General features: G+C 34.7%; 1 protein-coding gene and 1 pseudogene across 1 annotated transcript; both read left to right on the top strand.

Annotated features, from left to right (window-relative positions):
• Positions 1–240: 240 nt before the first annotated feature.
• Positions 241–4599, top strand: LOC112007115 (GDSL esterase/lipase At5g55050-like; annotated as a pseudogene).
• Positions 4600–10786: 6187 nt separating this feature from the next.
• On the top strand, positions 10787–13803 carry LOC112006642 (GDSL esterase/lipase At5g55050). Its single transcript, XM_024038951.2, has 5 exons — positions 10787–11120; positions 11201–11343; positions 12431–12664; positions 12804–13053; positions 13373–13803. Exons 1-5 carry the CDS (start codon positions 10886–10888, stop codon positions 13591–13593), a joined length of 1083 nt encoding a protein of 360 aa, XP_023894719.1. The 5' UTR covers positions 10787–10885; the 3' UTR covers positions 13594–13803.
• The last annotated feature ends 659 nt before the right edge of the window (positions 13804–14462 follow it).

Below are 14462 nucleotides of genomic sequence, written 5' to 3'. Positions count from 1 at the left end.
AAAAAAAAAACCAATTCGCAATAAAGTTCACCTTTTAATGGTATGTTTTTGTGAATATTATGTTAAATTTATTCATTCATCGCATGCGTTACGAATTAATGTGTATTTGCGAAAAAAAAAATTAATTTTCTAATTATTCCACATAATATTCATATTGTACACTGTACCTTCACGTGTTGGAAGGGTGGAAAGTAATAATGTGGTGTTTGTTTTTTTAATGTAAATTTCTATTTGAAATGAATGGAGCATTGGGCAGCCGAGAAAGTCGGCTTGCCAAGTTCACCACCATACCTTTCTCTTGTAAATGAGCCCAAGAAGAACAACGTTTCGTTCCTAAACGGTGTTAGCTTTGCATCTGAAGGTGCCAGAATTTTGGATGGTACCGACCCATATTTGGTAAGTGAAATAATAAAAGAGAAATGTTAATGAATGTCGTTGGGGTATTAGTTAAAAATCTATTTTAAGAAAATTTTGATATCACTTTTATGAGAAATGAAAAAAGCTGTTAAAACATTAATTTTTTTTTTTCTTTTCCCATAAAAACTTTCTTTAATTGAATTGTTAACCAATGCCCTACGTAGGGGTGTCAATTCGGGTTAGCGTGTTGGGTTCGTGTCGTGTCGAGGTAAGAGTATTCGACTAAATGGCTCAACCCTAACCCGACTTATTTAATAATTGTGTCATGATCTTTCAACCCTAACCCGACCTGTTAATAAGGTGGGTTGACCTGACCCAACTCATTTGACACTATTAATAAACGAGTTGTGTTAGGTTGACACGAATGTAACATAACCCATTTCAACTTGCATAATATTAAATATAACATCCATCTAAAAATAATTTTTTTTACATCTCAAAAAGCAGTGCATACAGTTTAAGTCTTCAACCCACATTCAAAATAATATAGTTCAACAAAAATATGACATTCATCGAGAAATAAGTTTTTTACATTCCAAAAGAAGTGTATACACTTTAACCAAATTCAAAATAACAAAGTTTAACAAAAATAAAATAAAATAGTTCAACAAAAATATAATATCTTTGGAACTCGCTAAATGTTAAGTATCAATATTGAAAGAATTTGAGCAAATAGTAGACTAATCCTGACTATGACTACGATTATCATCCATAAATTCTTTGTTGATGTCCAAATTCATAACATCTTCCACAAGCTCATCCAATTTCATCTGTGCAAGTTCTATGCCAAAACAATAATAATAATAATAATAATAATAATAAAAGTATTAGTAGTTCTAGGGCCTGTAAAGTTTTAATTTCCAATTATATCCATTGTAAATTTTTGTAATTACTCACTTTTCTTTTTAAATTTAAAATATATGTTGGATATGAAAGGTATTTGACAAATCTAAAATAAAATAAGTATTTATTTGTTATAAGAGTTAAACGGGTTGTGTTAAGCGGGTCATTTCGGGTTGACACAAATAAATTGGCGTGTCAAACATGTCTATTGCGGGTTACACGGGTTGATCCGTTTATGACACGTTTCTTATTTTGTCACTTTCGGGTCGACCCGTTTATGACTCAAACCCATTAAGGCCTAACCCTAACTCGAAAAAACCCATGTCAGGTTTGTGTTTTGTTCGCGGGTTGGGTGGAACATTGACACCCTTAGCCCTACGACACTCGTTAACATGACCCAAACTTTCACTAATTAATGCTATGTTTTGTGTCTCCAATACTCCTTATTTTATTTTTTTCTTTGTGTGTACCATTTTTTATTAAATCGAAATTTCTTGGTATGGAGATTGGAGAACGGATAGTAGGGAGAACTGAGGTTGAAAACCGTCATAATAGCTCTACCAGTTTCTTAAAAGCACCGCCATAAGATATCAATAGTAGCAGTTTAAAAAGCATTGGCTTTAAATTGCTAAAATGAGTCAACTTATTATGACATTTTCTAAAAGCACCATAGTTGGTCTTCTATAGTGGCGATTTTCAAAACTACTAGAAAAAAAAAAATGCGACTATAGAACTAGTTTTTTGTAGGGCCCGCTTTGCTTGACCTTCCCCTTCCAGCTTCACCCTATGCAAGTTTTTCTCACCTCGCAAAGGTGGTGGGGCGGGGATAGGTTTAAACATTTTTAAACCCACTCCGCCCGTATTGATAAAAGATATAATTGTAAATTTTTCACCCCATAAAATCATATTATTTAAACAAATATGTCAATATTAGTTTATTTTATTCTATTCAACATGACTTTTTGCCTCTATTTAGTTATTTGTTATACTATGAGATTTTTATTTTTATTGTAATATTGTCATGTTAAACACTTGAATAATATTATTCATTTTTTGCTAAAAATTAGTTTGATTTGATGGAATAAATTTAGTTGTAATTTCAAGTATATTTTTATTAATGAAACAGGTTTTTTTTAAAAAATTGTAATAGTTGTGGGGGTAAATTAACAAAAAGTATAGTTTTACGGGATGAGACTGAAAGTTCAAATAGCGTTAAAAACACTATGAACATTTAGACCCCCAAACAATAAATTACCAATTCAAGCTTATTATCAAACAATTAATGTACAGAACATGAATATAAGCCAAACACAGAATAGATAAACAATCTAAGCTAATTATAATTACATCCATAACAGAAAATAAAGGGCAAAAATAAAGGGAAGAGAGATGCAAATACAAGGACAACATGCGATGTGTTATCGAAGAGGAAACTGAAGCCCTCAGCGTAAAACCTCTTCGCTGCCCTCCAAGCGGTCAATAATCTACTAGAAAATGTAATTGGGATATATGAACAGTAATAGATCCTCCAAGCCTAATTTACCCAGATACTTAAGCCCTCAAAACTTCTTGCTCCAACGAGGTTGCACTGAACCTTTTATAAAAACTATTTTGCAGCGCTTATACAGTTTTCATGCACATGAATTTGTGATTCTTGGAACTGGGGTACTTGGATGCTGCCCAGCAAGGAGGAGGGAGAAAAAAAAAATGAAGAATGCCGCGAAGAAATGAATTACTGGTCTGTTAAGTACAATGAAGGCCTTATGTCAATGTTGCAGGAATTGAAGTCGGAACTTAAAAGAGATATGTACTACTCCTCCTCTGACTCTAGTCTTTCTTGACCTCATTCAGAGACCAGCTGCTTATGGAACAACTGATTGTTTTCTTTGTATAAATTAGAGAGCACAAAATAGAAATTATAAAGACAATTACAATAATAATCAAGCCTTACTCCTATAATTTTGGAGTCAACTATAGATCCTTAACATAATAATCAGAGTTTTAGCATCTACAAATTCATAATTTATACTACTTCCTTACTTAACATGCTTATTTATATTACTTCTACTAATATTATTTTAGACATTCCTCTTTCTTGTATTGTTCTCTCAACTTGGATAAACTCATTAAAAGCCAACTCATTTTGCCAAATTAGTCCCTTCTATAGCTTGAAATGTTGGGTCCCAAATAATATTATCAACAATATTAGCAATTAGAAATAATAATCACATACAAGAACACAAAATTTACGTGGCAAACCCTTTCTCTTTGAAGGGAAAAAAATCACAGGACAAACTCCGAATAATTTCATTATTATCAAATCAATTAAAATAATTCTTGTGTATGTCTCACAACTAAAGAAAAATCTCTCTTATTTTTCTTTGCTCACACACACACTAATTATTTCTTTCAAAGGTGGTAACACTTTGCTCTCTCCTTTTTATTTTCTTCTCCATGCATAGCTCTCTTTTGGCTATTTTCTTTTTCTCTAAATAGCTCCCTCTTGGCTACTCTTTCTCGTGTCTCTTTTGCGGCAATCCTTGTTGTTGCTCTCCTCCTTCTTGCGTTCCTCCCAAACGAAATTTTTTTTTTCTCTCTCTTGGTTTCACGCTTTATTTTTTCTCCCCATAAGGAGGACCCTTGGGCCAAAGCCATCAAATTCTTTGTAGTATTGTTTATTTATAAGACTCTTTTGTTATTCCTTCTTGGACTAGGAATATATTACCCCTTTAATAAGAAGTCTATTTCCTCTTAAATTATAAATATTCTACTTCTTTAATAATGAATAGACTTCTTTTTACACTAAGGAATAGTATTTCCTTCTATAACAAGGAAACTCAAATTAATTTTTCCTTCTTTAACTAGGAAACCCAATTGACTTTTCAAGTCACAATTAAAATTTGAGGCAATTTCCCAACATGAAAATGGATGTAAAAATCACTTAAAGAAAGTCCAAAAGTGACACTTTGTTAAGTAGGTACTAGGTTTTCCGAAATTCTATGCCCTTTTCATAATTTCTGCTTTATTTTTCTACCTTTAGTTTATTTTCCTTTCAATTTTTCATTATATAAAAAAAGGAAAGAAAGAATGATTGAAGACCCTTCATATTTGGTTGCAGGATTTGTAGAAATTAAAGCTACTTGTTGCGGGCTGGGGACCCTTAATGCTGAAATTTTTTGCCTGCCAATTGCAGCCTATTGCTCCAACAGAAGCGACCACGTATTCTTTGATCTAGTCCATCCTACAGAGGCAGCTAATCGCATCTCTATGGATCATGTATTTGATGGTTCTTTGCAGTACACATTTCCAGTGAATATGAAGCAGCTAGTAGCTATTTAAGCTCACCAATTAAGACAGTCCCTATATTTGTAAGATGTTACCTTCTAATTATTGTGCCCTTTTTAGAGGGTTTCAACATTAAAAAGCAATACAAAAAATCTTCTTATGGTTAGGATTAGTGGCGATTGGCTTTGAAGGAAGTGACTTATATGGTTGTTCTTTTACACGACTTATTTTTAAAATCAAATAAACCAATACAAATAAGCTCTTCCAAACTAACACAAGAAAGTGTTTTTTTGCATGGTTTCCTCCGGTTATAGTTACAAAAGAAAATTTAAACAAATTGATAATATACCCTTGTTATGCAGTTCACATGTTTAAGATTTTTATGTTTGTGTTATACGCAAATGAACTTAATGGAGGAAGTCGGTTTTAGTTAGCTCAATTATTAACTTTTTTGTGGTCGAATAAGAAATATGGTATTCAATGCTTATACTTAATGGAGGAAGCCGGTTTTAGTTAGCTCAATTAGTAAACTTTTTTGTCATTGAATAAGAAATATGGTATTCAATGCTTATATTTAAAATCGATTAGTATCTTGGCCTGATAATAAAGAACAATTATTATGGAGCGAATACCATAGAGTAAAATTCTATTGTATCTAAAAAAAATTAATGGAAGAAAATAACCATTCAAATTAGTATTGGGTACTCACGATAGAACGCATTATAGGGCTGTCTTCTAATTCTTTATTGATTATTTTTCAATAAAGAATAATTCTAGTGGAACATTATGTGTTCGCAAGAAACTTCCCTAACCACTTTCAAATAGATGCTTTTTTCCTTATATTATTCTGCAAGTCTACTAGTAGTAGAAGGAGCTAATTACAATAACTAATAGATTAATAGTCAGTTTGTTAATTTTCGGCCAGTTCTATTTTAGTTTCCCTCCCCCTCCCTCTCCCTCTCCCTTTCCCTCTCCCTCTATTCAAAGTGACCATAAGAGACAGATTAAAAAGAGTCCAACCTTTGAAATAGGAAGTGGTATCTTGTGAGTCTACCTCATGAAGCAGGCCACTCACAAATTGAGGTTAACCTTTTTTTTTTAGAAACAATTGAGGTTAACCTAGTTTAATGGTTTAACAAACATCCTATGATTTTATAAGGAGATAGTTTTTTTTTTTTTTTTTTGAGAATTAACGAGGTGCCTTTTATTCAAAGAAAAACATCAGAGTCTACTAGAAACAAAAGAAAGGAACTGTGGGGGAGCATCCTCCATCCACGCCCTATAATCTAAAACAATTAAAACAAACAGAGCTAAAACAAAAGCAACCATAGTACCCTTTCTCTTAACATGAGAGTAATGTAATTTACTTAAACATCTTGTTAAAACCACACCGAACCTTGGTTTTTGCCCCCAACTGAATCATGCATCCTCAAGATTGACCTTAACCATGTCCAAGATAGGAGCTCTCCAGTGAACTCGGATCGGGGTGGACTGTGGTTGGGGAGGTTGTTGCACTGCCTGGAATTCTGGTAGGAATTCGTTGGCCACGTTGACCAGCTACTTTGGAATGCAACAAGGTTGGTTAGTTTGGACCCGATTCCGATGTGTCCCTAATATCCAAAACATGACCGAGAATGACTTTTTATTTTGTTCCTTTCTGATCATCCATGACAGCAACTCTTTGAAATCCATGAAAGCTGCTTCCACGATAGAATTGTTGTTGATCAAAGACTTAATCGAACTGAGGATGTGCTCTAGCCTTGCTTCGTCTACCCATTTTTCGGCTATGAACATGGTAGAGGGATGTTTTGCACTTAATATTTCACCAGGCTCTCTCTTTGTCCATGGGTTCCCAAGCCCATGACAGATCATTACTAAGAGAATCATTGCATCTGGAAACTTGTGATTGAGAGACATCCTTCTAGGAAACTTGTCGCCTCTTATTTGGTAGCTCAGGGAGAATTCTATTGTCATCCATTACTCTTTTACCTAGACCCTTATCTTCTTCCCGAAGAGAAGGAGAAGAAACCTGGGCTTGTCGAAGTCGAGACCATTTGCCCTGTGTAGGTCTACGAGCTTGCTTAGTCCATGTTGTTGATTTTTTAGAACACTTAGGATTAGGGTTTGTCAAGCTTTGGATGTGAATAGGAGCTGCCTTTACGGCAAAGAATTTTTTTTCTTGGTTGCCAGCCGACTTCCGTGTGCCCCTGTTTTTAACTAGTGGAACGAAATTGGAAACATCGGAATTACTTCTCCCATTAATGGCCCTCACCGAATTGCCCTTAATATTTTGATCCTTATCATGTCGAGCCAAATCCGTATCAATCTATTTGATTTGAATATCAAATAAATTCTCAGGAGTTATTGAGTCCGGAATTAACTCTTGTTCCTTAGTTTTCAGTTCCCCATTATTGTTTGCTTCTGTTAACACCGTGACAGCCATTGGAGGAATTGAATCAATATCCTCATTAGGGAGTAACATGGCATTAATGGCAGGCTCATTTGCAACGGGTAATTCATTGATATTAATTACCGGAATAACTCCTTCATTGGTTACCAAATTTGCCTGATTCGTCTCCGCCTGAGTTTCCATTGCCAGTTGGTTATTGGATTGTTCACCCTTGTCTCTGCCCTATCCCTTGCCTCTTGGAATTCTTTTCTCGTGAATAGGTGTCTGTTGTCGTAGAAACTAGGTACCACGATAACATCTCTTCCACTAGACGTGTATGGGGCAGCCTTTAGAGTGGAATTGTACTGCTGTTGTTCCACTTTAAGCGTGCCTTTACTCTGCAACCACAACTCGTAACTTTTGTCAGCATGGTTCAAGCACCCACACTAGAAACAAAGATTTGGTAAGTACTCATATCTGAATCGGACCCAATGTTTTGACCTATTCTCTAACGTAATCACCATACCTCGGCATAAAGGTAGTGTAATATCAATCATTACTCGAACCCAAATGAAATGTCCACCTTCATCAGTTATTGCTCCAGCTGATTTCTGAACTTCCCCAACAATGTCGCAGATGTTCTCTACCACTTCCTTCGTCATAAATCGAATTGGGATATCATGAACCTGAACCCAGAATAAGGTTTTTGAAAAAATCACATCGTGCACCAGATAATCTGTACTGTACCTTTGCATCATTACTAGATGTTTATCAAAACTCCAAGGTTGGTTTTTGAGGATTCTTTCAATATCATTGGGATTATCAAAAACAAACAACACTCAGTGTTCATTTATAAGGAGATAGTTGGTATGGTTTGTTGTTAAATTTGCATATCATGTCCCATAAAAGATGTTTCATTAATTGTGATTTGTGACATATAACCATTAATATTATTGTCATATTTAGTATATATTTTATAATAATAAATGAACAATTAGAGATTAAGTACGTATGGTACATAAAAGGAAAAAATAAAGGCTAAAATGCAAAGTGCACCCTCTAAGTTTGACATTTTAGGCTTTTAACTTTACTTCTTCTTCTTCTTCTTCTTTTTTTCAATTGAGTTTTCTAAGTTTTAAAGTTATTCAATTAAGACCTTTGTTGAGGGTCATTTTTGTAAAACAGGCCCAACTTAGCAACGCAAGCAACAAATAGAAGTGGCAAGTATAGTATAAAACCATTAAGCCCAAGTGGCAGGAATAATGGATCATAGGCTCATAACATAAACAAATGGGTCTTGAGTAAGTAAATGGGCCCAAAGGGCCCTGAAAGAGAGAAATGGCACCTATGGGCAGTATATGGTATGGAAAAGTGAGAATGGGACGCGGTAGGCTCAAGGCAATGTAAACAAAGAAAGTAGGGGTTGATGGCAAGCCCATGAACCCCAAGGATGAGAATAAGAAAATTGGTTCGGGGAAGCCCAATCAAGTTAGTAAAAGCCCATGGGAATGCAGAGTTAGTGAGTGGGTCGAGGAAGTCCAAGAAAGTAAATGGGCCATAGGCCCAAGGGAAAACGAAAGGGACACTGAAGCCCATAAGTAAGAGCACCAGCGGCCATATTAAGCCATTGGGAGAAAGAATGGAACGGCAGGCCTGAAAAATGCCCAGCAAGAGCAAATCGCCGCGGCAGGAAATGTCAAGTAATGTGGTAGGAAGCTAAGATAATTAAGAAGTGAGCTGAAAGAAATAAGAAGCCCAGTACCAAGTAAAGCCCAGTCCCTAGAGGGAACAATGAATTATGCAAACGGCCCACGTAAAAGAATAAAGAAGCGTGATAGACTGTGCAAACAAAGCTCCAGATCGCAGCAAATGCATGAGCAGCAGGCAAATTTTGAACATACATAACGGGAAGACACACGTAAGGCCCAAGCACCACCAGCCTAGACCTAGCCAATATAGGACGTGGTGGGGCCATGGGTCAGAGGTAAGAGGTAAGGGGGGTGTGGTTTAGTGGTGAGGAGAGGGGAAAAGATCTATTTTGCGGTTCCTGCCCAAGCCCTTTTGGGAGGTACGTCCTGTTGGGATGACAAACCGCCTAAAAGAGGCAACATTGAGGGGGGAACCGTTGGGTTCATGCCATGGAGAGAGAGAAAAAGCATTTACGCCATGGTAGGAGAGGATGTCATGGCGGACTAACAAACAACAGAAACCTGCCTTTGTCTGGCGAGGGTAAGTGGTACACAAACGAGCCTCTAGGTGGTCGACAAGTACACCCAGACCAGACAAAGGTGGTTAAGGGGGTAAAGTGGTAAAATCCGGTCACGGCAAGCCCTATAAAAGGACCCTTGCCATGCCCTGTAAAAGAGATCAAAAAATAGAGGTATCACGAAGTAAAAGGAAAGCAAAAGAAAAAGAAAAGAAAGAAGAAAAGATAAGAGAGAAAACAAAAAACAAAGATAAAAAGTGTAATGGGCATGCACCAATAGGTCGATTCCCTTCTCTCCCCCTCAAAATCCCACTCTTTTGAAGACGATTAAACAATAGTGATTCTTTTGGCCACTAATCATTTAGGTCCGATTCCCTCAAATTCATTAATCCCCATGACAGGATGTTTTCCTGGGAGATTAGTTTCATTGAGAGGAAGCGTTCTTCCTCTTTGGTCTTTGCCACTACGAACTGAAACTTAACTTGATATTATTTCTTTGATTAATTAATGTTGTCATTTAATCTTTCACTTCTTTTGTAAAGCCATTGTCATTACTGTGATTGTCATAAAAAATAGAGATTACTTGGTTATTTTCCATCAAGGAAAAACCATTATATACTGTTTTCTTTTGTTATTATATGTGCCTGTCGTGACTTACTAAAAAACAGCTCTGCCTGCCATAAGTACTCTCCTAGCAGACGAGGCAAAGTTTGTGCACAAGATGGCCTAAAGTGAGTTGCAGTTGGGTCGGTTTCAACTCTCATACTCAGAATACTCGGACCCATCACCGCAGGAGGCCGCCCAGCCCAAAGCATAACACAAAAAAGGCCCCTACAACCTTTTGTCTAATTTCATTAAAAAAAATGGTTGAATTGTAGAGTATAGGGTAGTAGGAATATAAAAATGTCAAAAAGACTGAAGAAGTGTAATTGTAAGGTGAGAATTTAATAAGGAGAAAAATAGTTAAAATTGAGGGAGAAAATGTTAGAAATATGTGGATGATGTGACCGCTGATATGGGTTAACAAATAATAATAATAATAATAATAATAACTAGATATATTTATATATAGACATGATTAAACAACTTTTAGATATATATATATATATATATATAATATTTCATGAAGGATTGCTCTATTTGGGTCTCTACAGGCTACATATAGTGGACAGGTGTGTATTTGCAAAAAAGAAAAAAAAAATTCTAATTATACCACAAAATATTCATATTGTGATCGAAAGTTTTAGTTCATATGGATATTTAGAGTTACGATTTTCTATGCTAGCTAAGTAACAAAAATGTTTTCAATATTATTTTTTGGCATATATAATTATGTAACAAAAAAAAAAAATCATATTTATGTGGTTGAAAGCTTTGGTTCATTTAATTATTTGGAATTTACAATAAATATGGAGGAAGAAAGTAACAAAAATGTTTTCAGGAATAGACTTTTCCGGATTGTGATTGAATAGTAAATACAAGAAACGTATCAATTTTCCATAAAATATTTTTACTCAAAATAAACGGAAGTTGTGAAAAACAAAAAATCTAATAACCTTTCAAGACTCAAGAGTGTCCAATGGAAATGTCTTTTTTAAGGCCATGCAGGAAATGTCTTCTAAGGCATTGTTTATTACAAACATAATACACACCTCATCTCATCTGCTCTATAAATTAAATCCCAACCCTTCACTGTTCCAACATATCAATTTGAGAGAGAGAGAGAGTCAGGTTTGCTTAGCACAATGGAATGCAAAGTTCTGCTACTGACTTTCTTCATCATTATAAGCTTCAACCTTTCAATGGCTCAAATGGTTCCAGCCATGTTTGTGTTTGGAGATTCATTGGTAGATGTGGGAAACAACAATTACCTAAAGCTCTCTATTGCCAAGGCTGATCTCCCTTACTATGGCATCGACCTTCCTAACCAAAAAGCAAATGGGAGATTTACTAATGGCATGAATGCTGCAGATTTTCTTGGTAAGTAATATGTGGTGTTTGTTTGTTTGTTTGTTTTAACGTAAATTTCTATGGGAAATGAATGGAACATTGTGTGGCAGCTGAGAAATTAGGATTGCCGACTTCACCACCATACCTTTCTCTAGTAGATAAGTCCAACGAGAATAATAACGTTTCGTTTCTAAACGGTGTTAGCTTTGCTTCTGGTGGTGCCAGAATTTTGGGTGGGAAGAACAACCCACTGGTAAGTGAAACAAGATCTTCCACTAATTAATGCTATATATGTTTGGTGTCTTTAAGACTATTATTTTGTTTGATTATCTTCATTTTTTTTTTCTGTTCCATTTTTTGTATTAATCATAAATTTCTTGGTATGAAGACAGGAGAGTCTCACATATTAGTTTTTTTTTTTTTTTTGATAAGTACATATTAGTTTCTTGTACAACATAAAACCTTTATCAATTAAGCTACGGCTACGGCTATTATTCTCTTCCTTCACGGCTATGCAATAGTTTGACTATTGCTATGTGTCGTGTTGTGTGTAAGTTTCATCTAAAGATTCAAAAGAGTTGTGACCCACAATTGGGCTATTATGTACCCCTTTTTGTTCCCCCAATTGAAAAACGAACATAGCCCACATGAAATTTGAAGACCACTGGGCTATTGAAAAGACCTGATGAGGCCCAAAGATAGGCTTTTTAAATTTGGCCCATATACCTAAAGCCAGATATTTCCATTAAAGAAGCAAGAAAGCCACTTTGTATTTGATAGTTGAGGACTTGAGGTGTTAAGAGCCCATTAATCCTTCGACTTGTGTAGAAAAAACAAAAAAGATAAAACACAAAAATTTTGATAACATTTTTCACACCATTTTACTAGTTACAAGTTCTCATCTGAGCGGATCACTAATTAGTCATTATTAATATTATTTTTTTACTTATCGCTAATAATTTGTTATATCAATAGATATCAAATTTTTTATGTTTGTAAACTTTTTAAAACAAAAAAAAAAATGTCGTGAAGACAACTTCATCCAATAATTTAGTAATGTGACAAGTCGTGAGAATGATATCATTCCCACATAGTCTAACCTCAATTTTTTTTTTAATAAGAAAGTGATATTCGAGCATTTAGTTATATTATTCTATTATCTATCCTATTTAGATACTTTGAAAATCCACGAATCGTACCCCAAACCCATGAACCCGATTCCCACTACTTGTAGGAGTTTTATTATAGCCAATAGTTATTATAATTATTGTTTCTCAAAAAAGAGTAAGATGTTTAGCTGATAAATATTAAATTGTTTTGTTTTATATTCACTCGTGCAGTCCCAGTCAATACATTTGACACAACAATTGGACTACTTCTCAATCGTGTATAAAGACCTGTACAAACAACTAGGATCCTCTGGTGCAAAAAATCATTTATCAAAATCAGTTTTTACCTTTGTGATTGGAAGCAACGACATCTTTCGCTACTTCGAATCGTCCGATCTCCAAAACAAGACTACCTCACTTCAGTACGTCGATTCAATGGTCCTTTCAATCGAAGCTAAATTAAAGGTACCTAAGTTTATTACTTGCCTTGAAACTTAAATGTGACAAACATTAGAGTTAGAGGTTCACTTTGACTCCAAGAAACATTATAGTGTAATTCAATTTGGGTCTTTGCTGATCATTTCTTTATCAAAACTTTGTGCAGCGGTTATACGGTTTTGGTGCACGTAAATTTGTGATTGTTGGAATTGGGTCAATTGGGTGCTGCCCAGCAAGGAGGAGGGAGATCAAAAATGAAGAATGCGACGAAGAAATAAATTTCTGGTCTGATAAGTACAGTAAAGCTCTTATTTCAATGTTGCAGGAATTGAAGTCAGATCTTAAAGACATAAACTACTCCTACTTTGACACTTACAAGGCTTTGTTTGACTTCGTTCAGAGACCAGCTGCTTATGGTACAACTGATCATCTTCTTTTTACAAAGTAGAGATTAAAAAATATAAACTAAAAGACCCAATTACAATAACAACCAAACTTTAGAATTTTGGGTTTCGTTATAGTTCCTCAACAAACTAATCAGTAGTCGATGACTTGAATTCATTTATGTCATTTTATTCTCCGAAGTCATACTGTAGGTTTTAGGTTAGAAAGTCCAAAATAGACACATTGTTAAGTAGGCACTGCTTGGTTTGTTTTCTACATATAGTTTGTTTTCCCTTCAATTTTTCGTGATAAAAAAGAATGATTAAAGACCTTTTTCATATTTGACTGCAGGATTTGTAGAGGTTAAAGCTGCTTGTTGTGGGCTGGGGACCCTTAATGCTAAGATTTTTTGCCTGCCAATTGCAAAATATTGCTCCAACAGAAGTGACTATGTCTTCTTTGATAAAGTCCATCCTACAGAGGCAGCTCATCGCATCATTGTGGATCGCATATTTGATGGTTCTTTGCAATACGCATTTCCAATGAATGTGAAGCAGCTAGTGGCCATTTAAGCTCACCAATACAGACGGTTCTTATATTTGTAAGATGTTACCTTCTAATGATTGTGCCCCTTTTAGAGGGTCTCAACATTAAAAAACAACACAAAAATTCTTCATATATGATTAGGATTAGTAGTGATTGGCTTTGAAGGAAGTGACTTATATTTAAGTATATGTGCATCAAGATAGTCGACCATATTAATGACATGTTACAAAAATCATTCAATTCATTTACAGTTTATGTGCAACTTTAAAAAAAAAAAAAAAAAGCTTTAATATTTTTAGGTATGGTTGTACTTTTACCCACTTTATTTTTAAAATCAAATAACCAATAAAAATAAGCTCCCGCATTCTAACACAACATGAATTTTTTTTTTTTTTTTTTTTTGCATGGTTTCTTTCCCGTTATACTTACAAAAGAAAATCAAAAAATTGATAATATATCCTTGTTATGTGGTTCTAAGATTCTTTCTAACACAACATGAATTTTTTTTTTTTTTTTTTTTTGCATGGTTTCTTTCCCGTTATACTTACAAAAGAAAATCAAAAAATTGATAATATATCCTTGTTATGTGGTTCTAAGATTCTTCTTCTTTTGTTCATGTTATACCCAATTTAAGTTAATGGAGATAGTGGGTTCTAGTTAGGCTAAAGTTTTTTGTCGTTGAATAAGAAATTTGGTGTTCAAAGCCCCCCCCCCCAAACACCAAAAATAATTTATATCTTGACCTAATGATAAAAAACAATTGTCATGGAACAAACAAAGTTAAAAGTATACAATTTGTGATTTTAGCCTACAAATTTTATTCCTATTCTCTCACGGCTAATTGAAAATAATGTTTCATTAGTTTTGTACTATGCAAGATATACGTTTAGCTAGG

The sequence above is a fragment of the Quercus suber genome, unplaced genomic scaffold (genome assembly GCF_002906115.3).
Source record: "Quercus suber isolate HL8 unplaced genomic scaffold, Cork oak 2.0 scaffold_782, whole genome shotgun sequence".
Taxonomy (NCBI): Eukaryota; Viridiplantae; Streptophyta; class Magnoliopsida; order Fagales; family Fagaceae; genus Quercus; species Quercus suber.
Note: the sequence above shows the minus strand (reverse complement) of the source record. Positions and strands in the feature narration are given on the sequence as shown.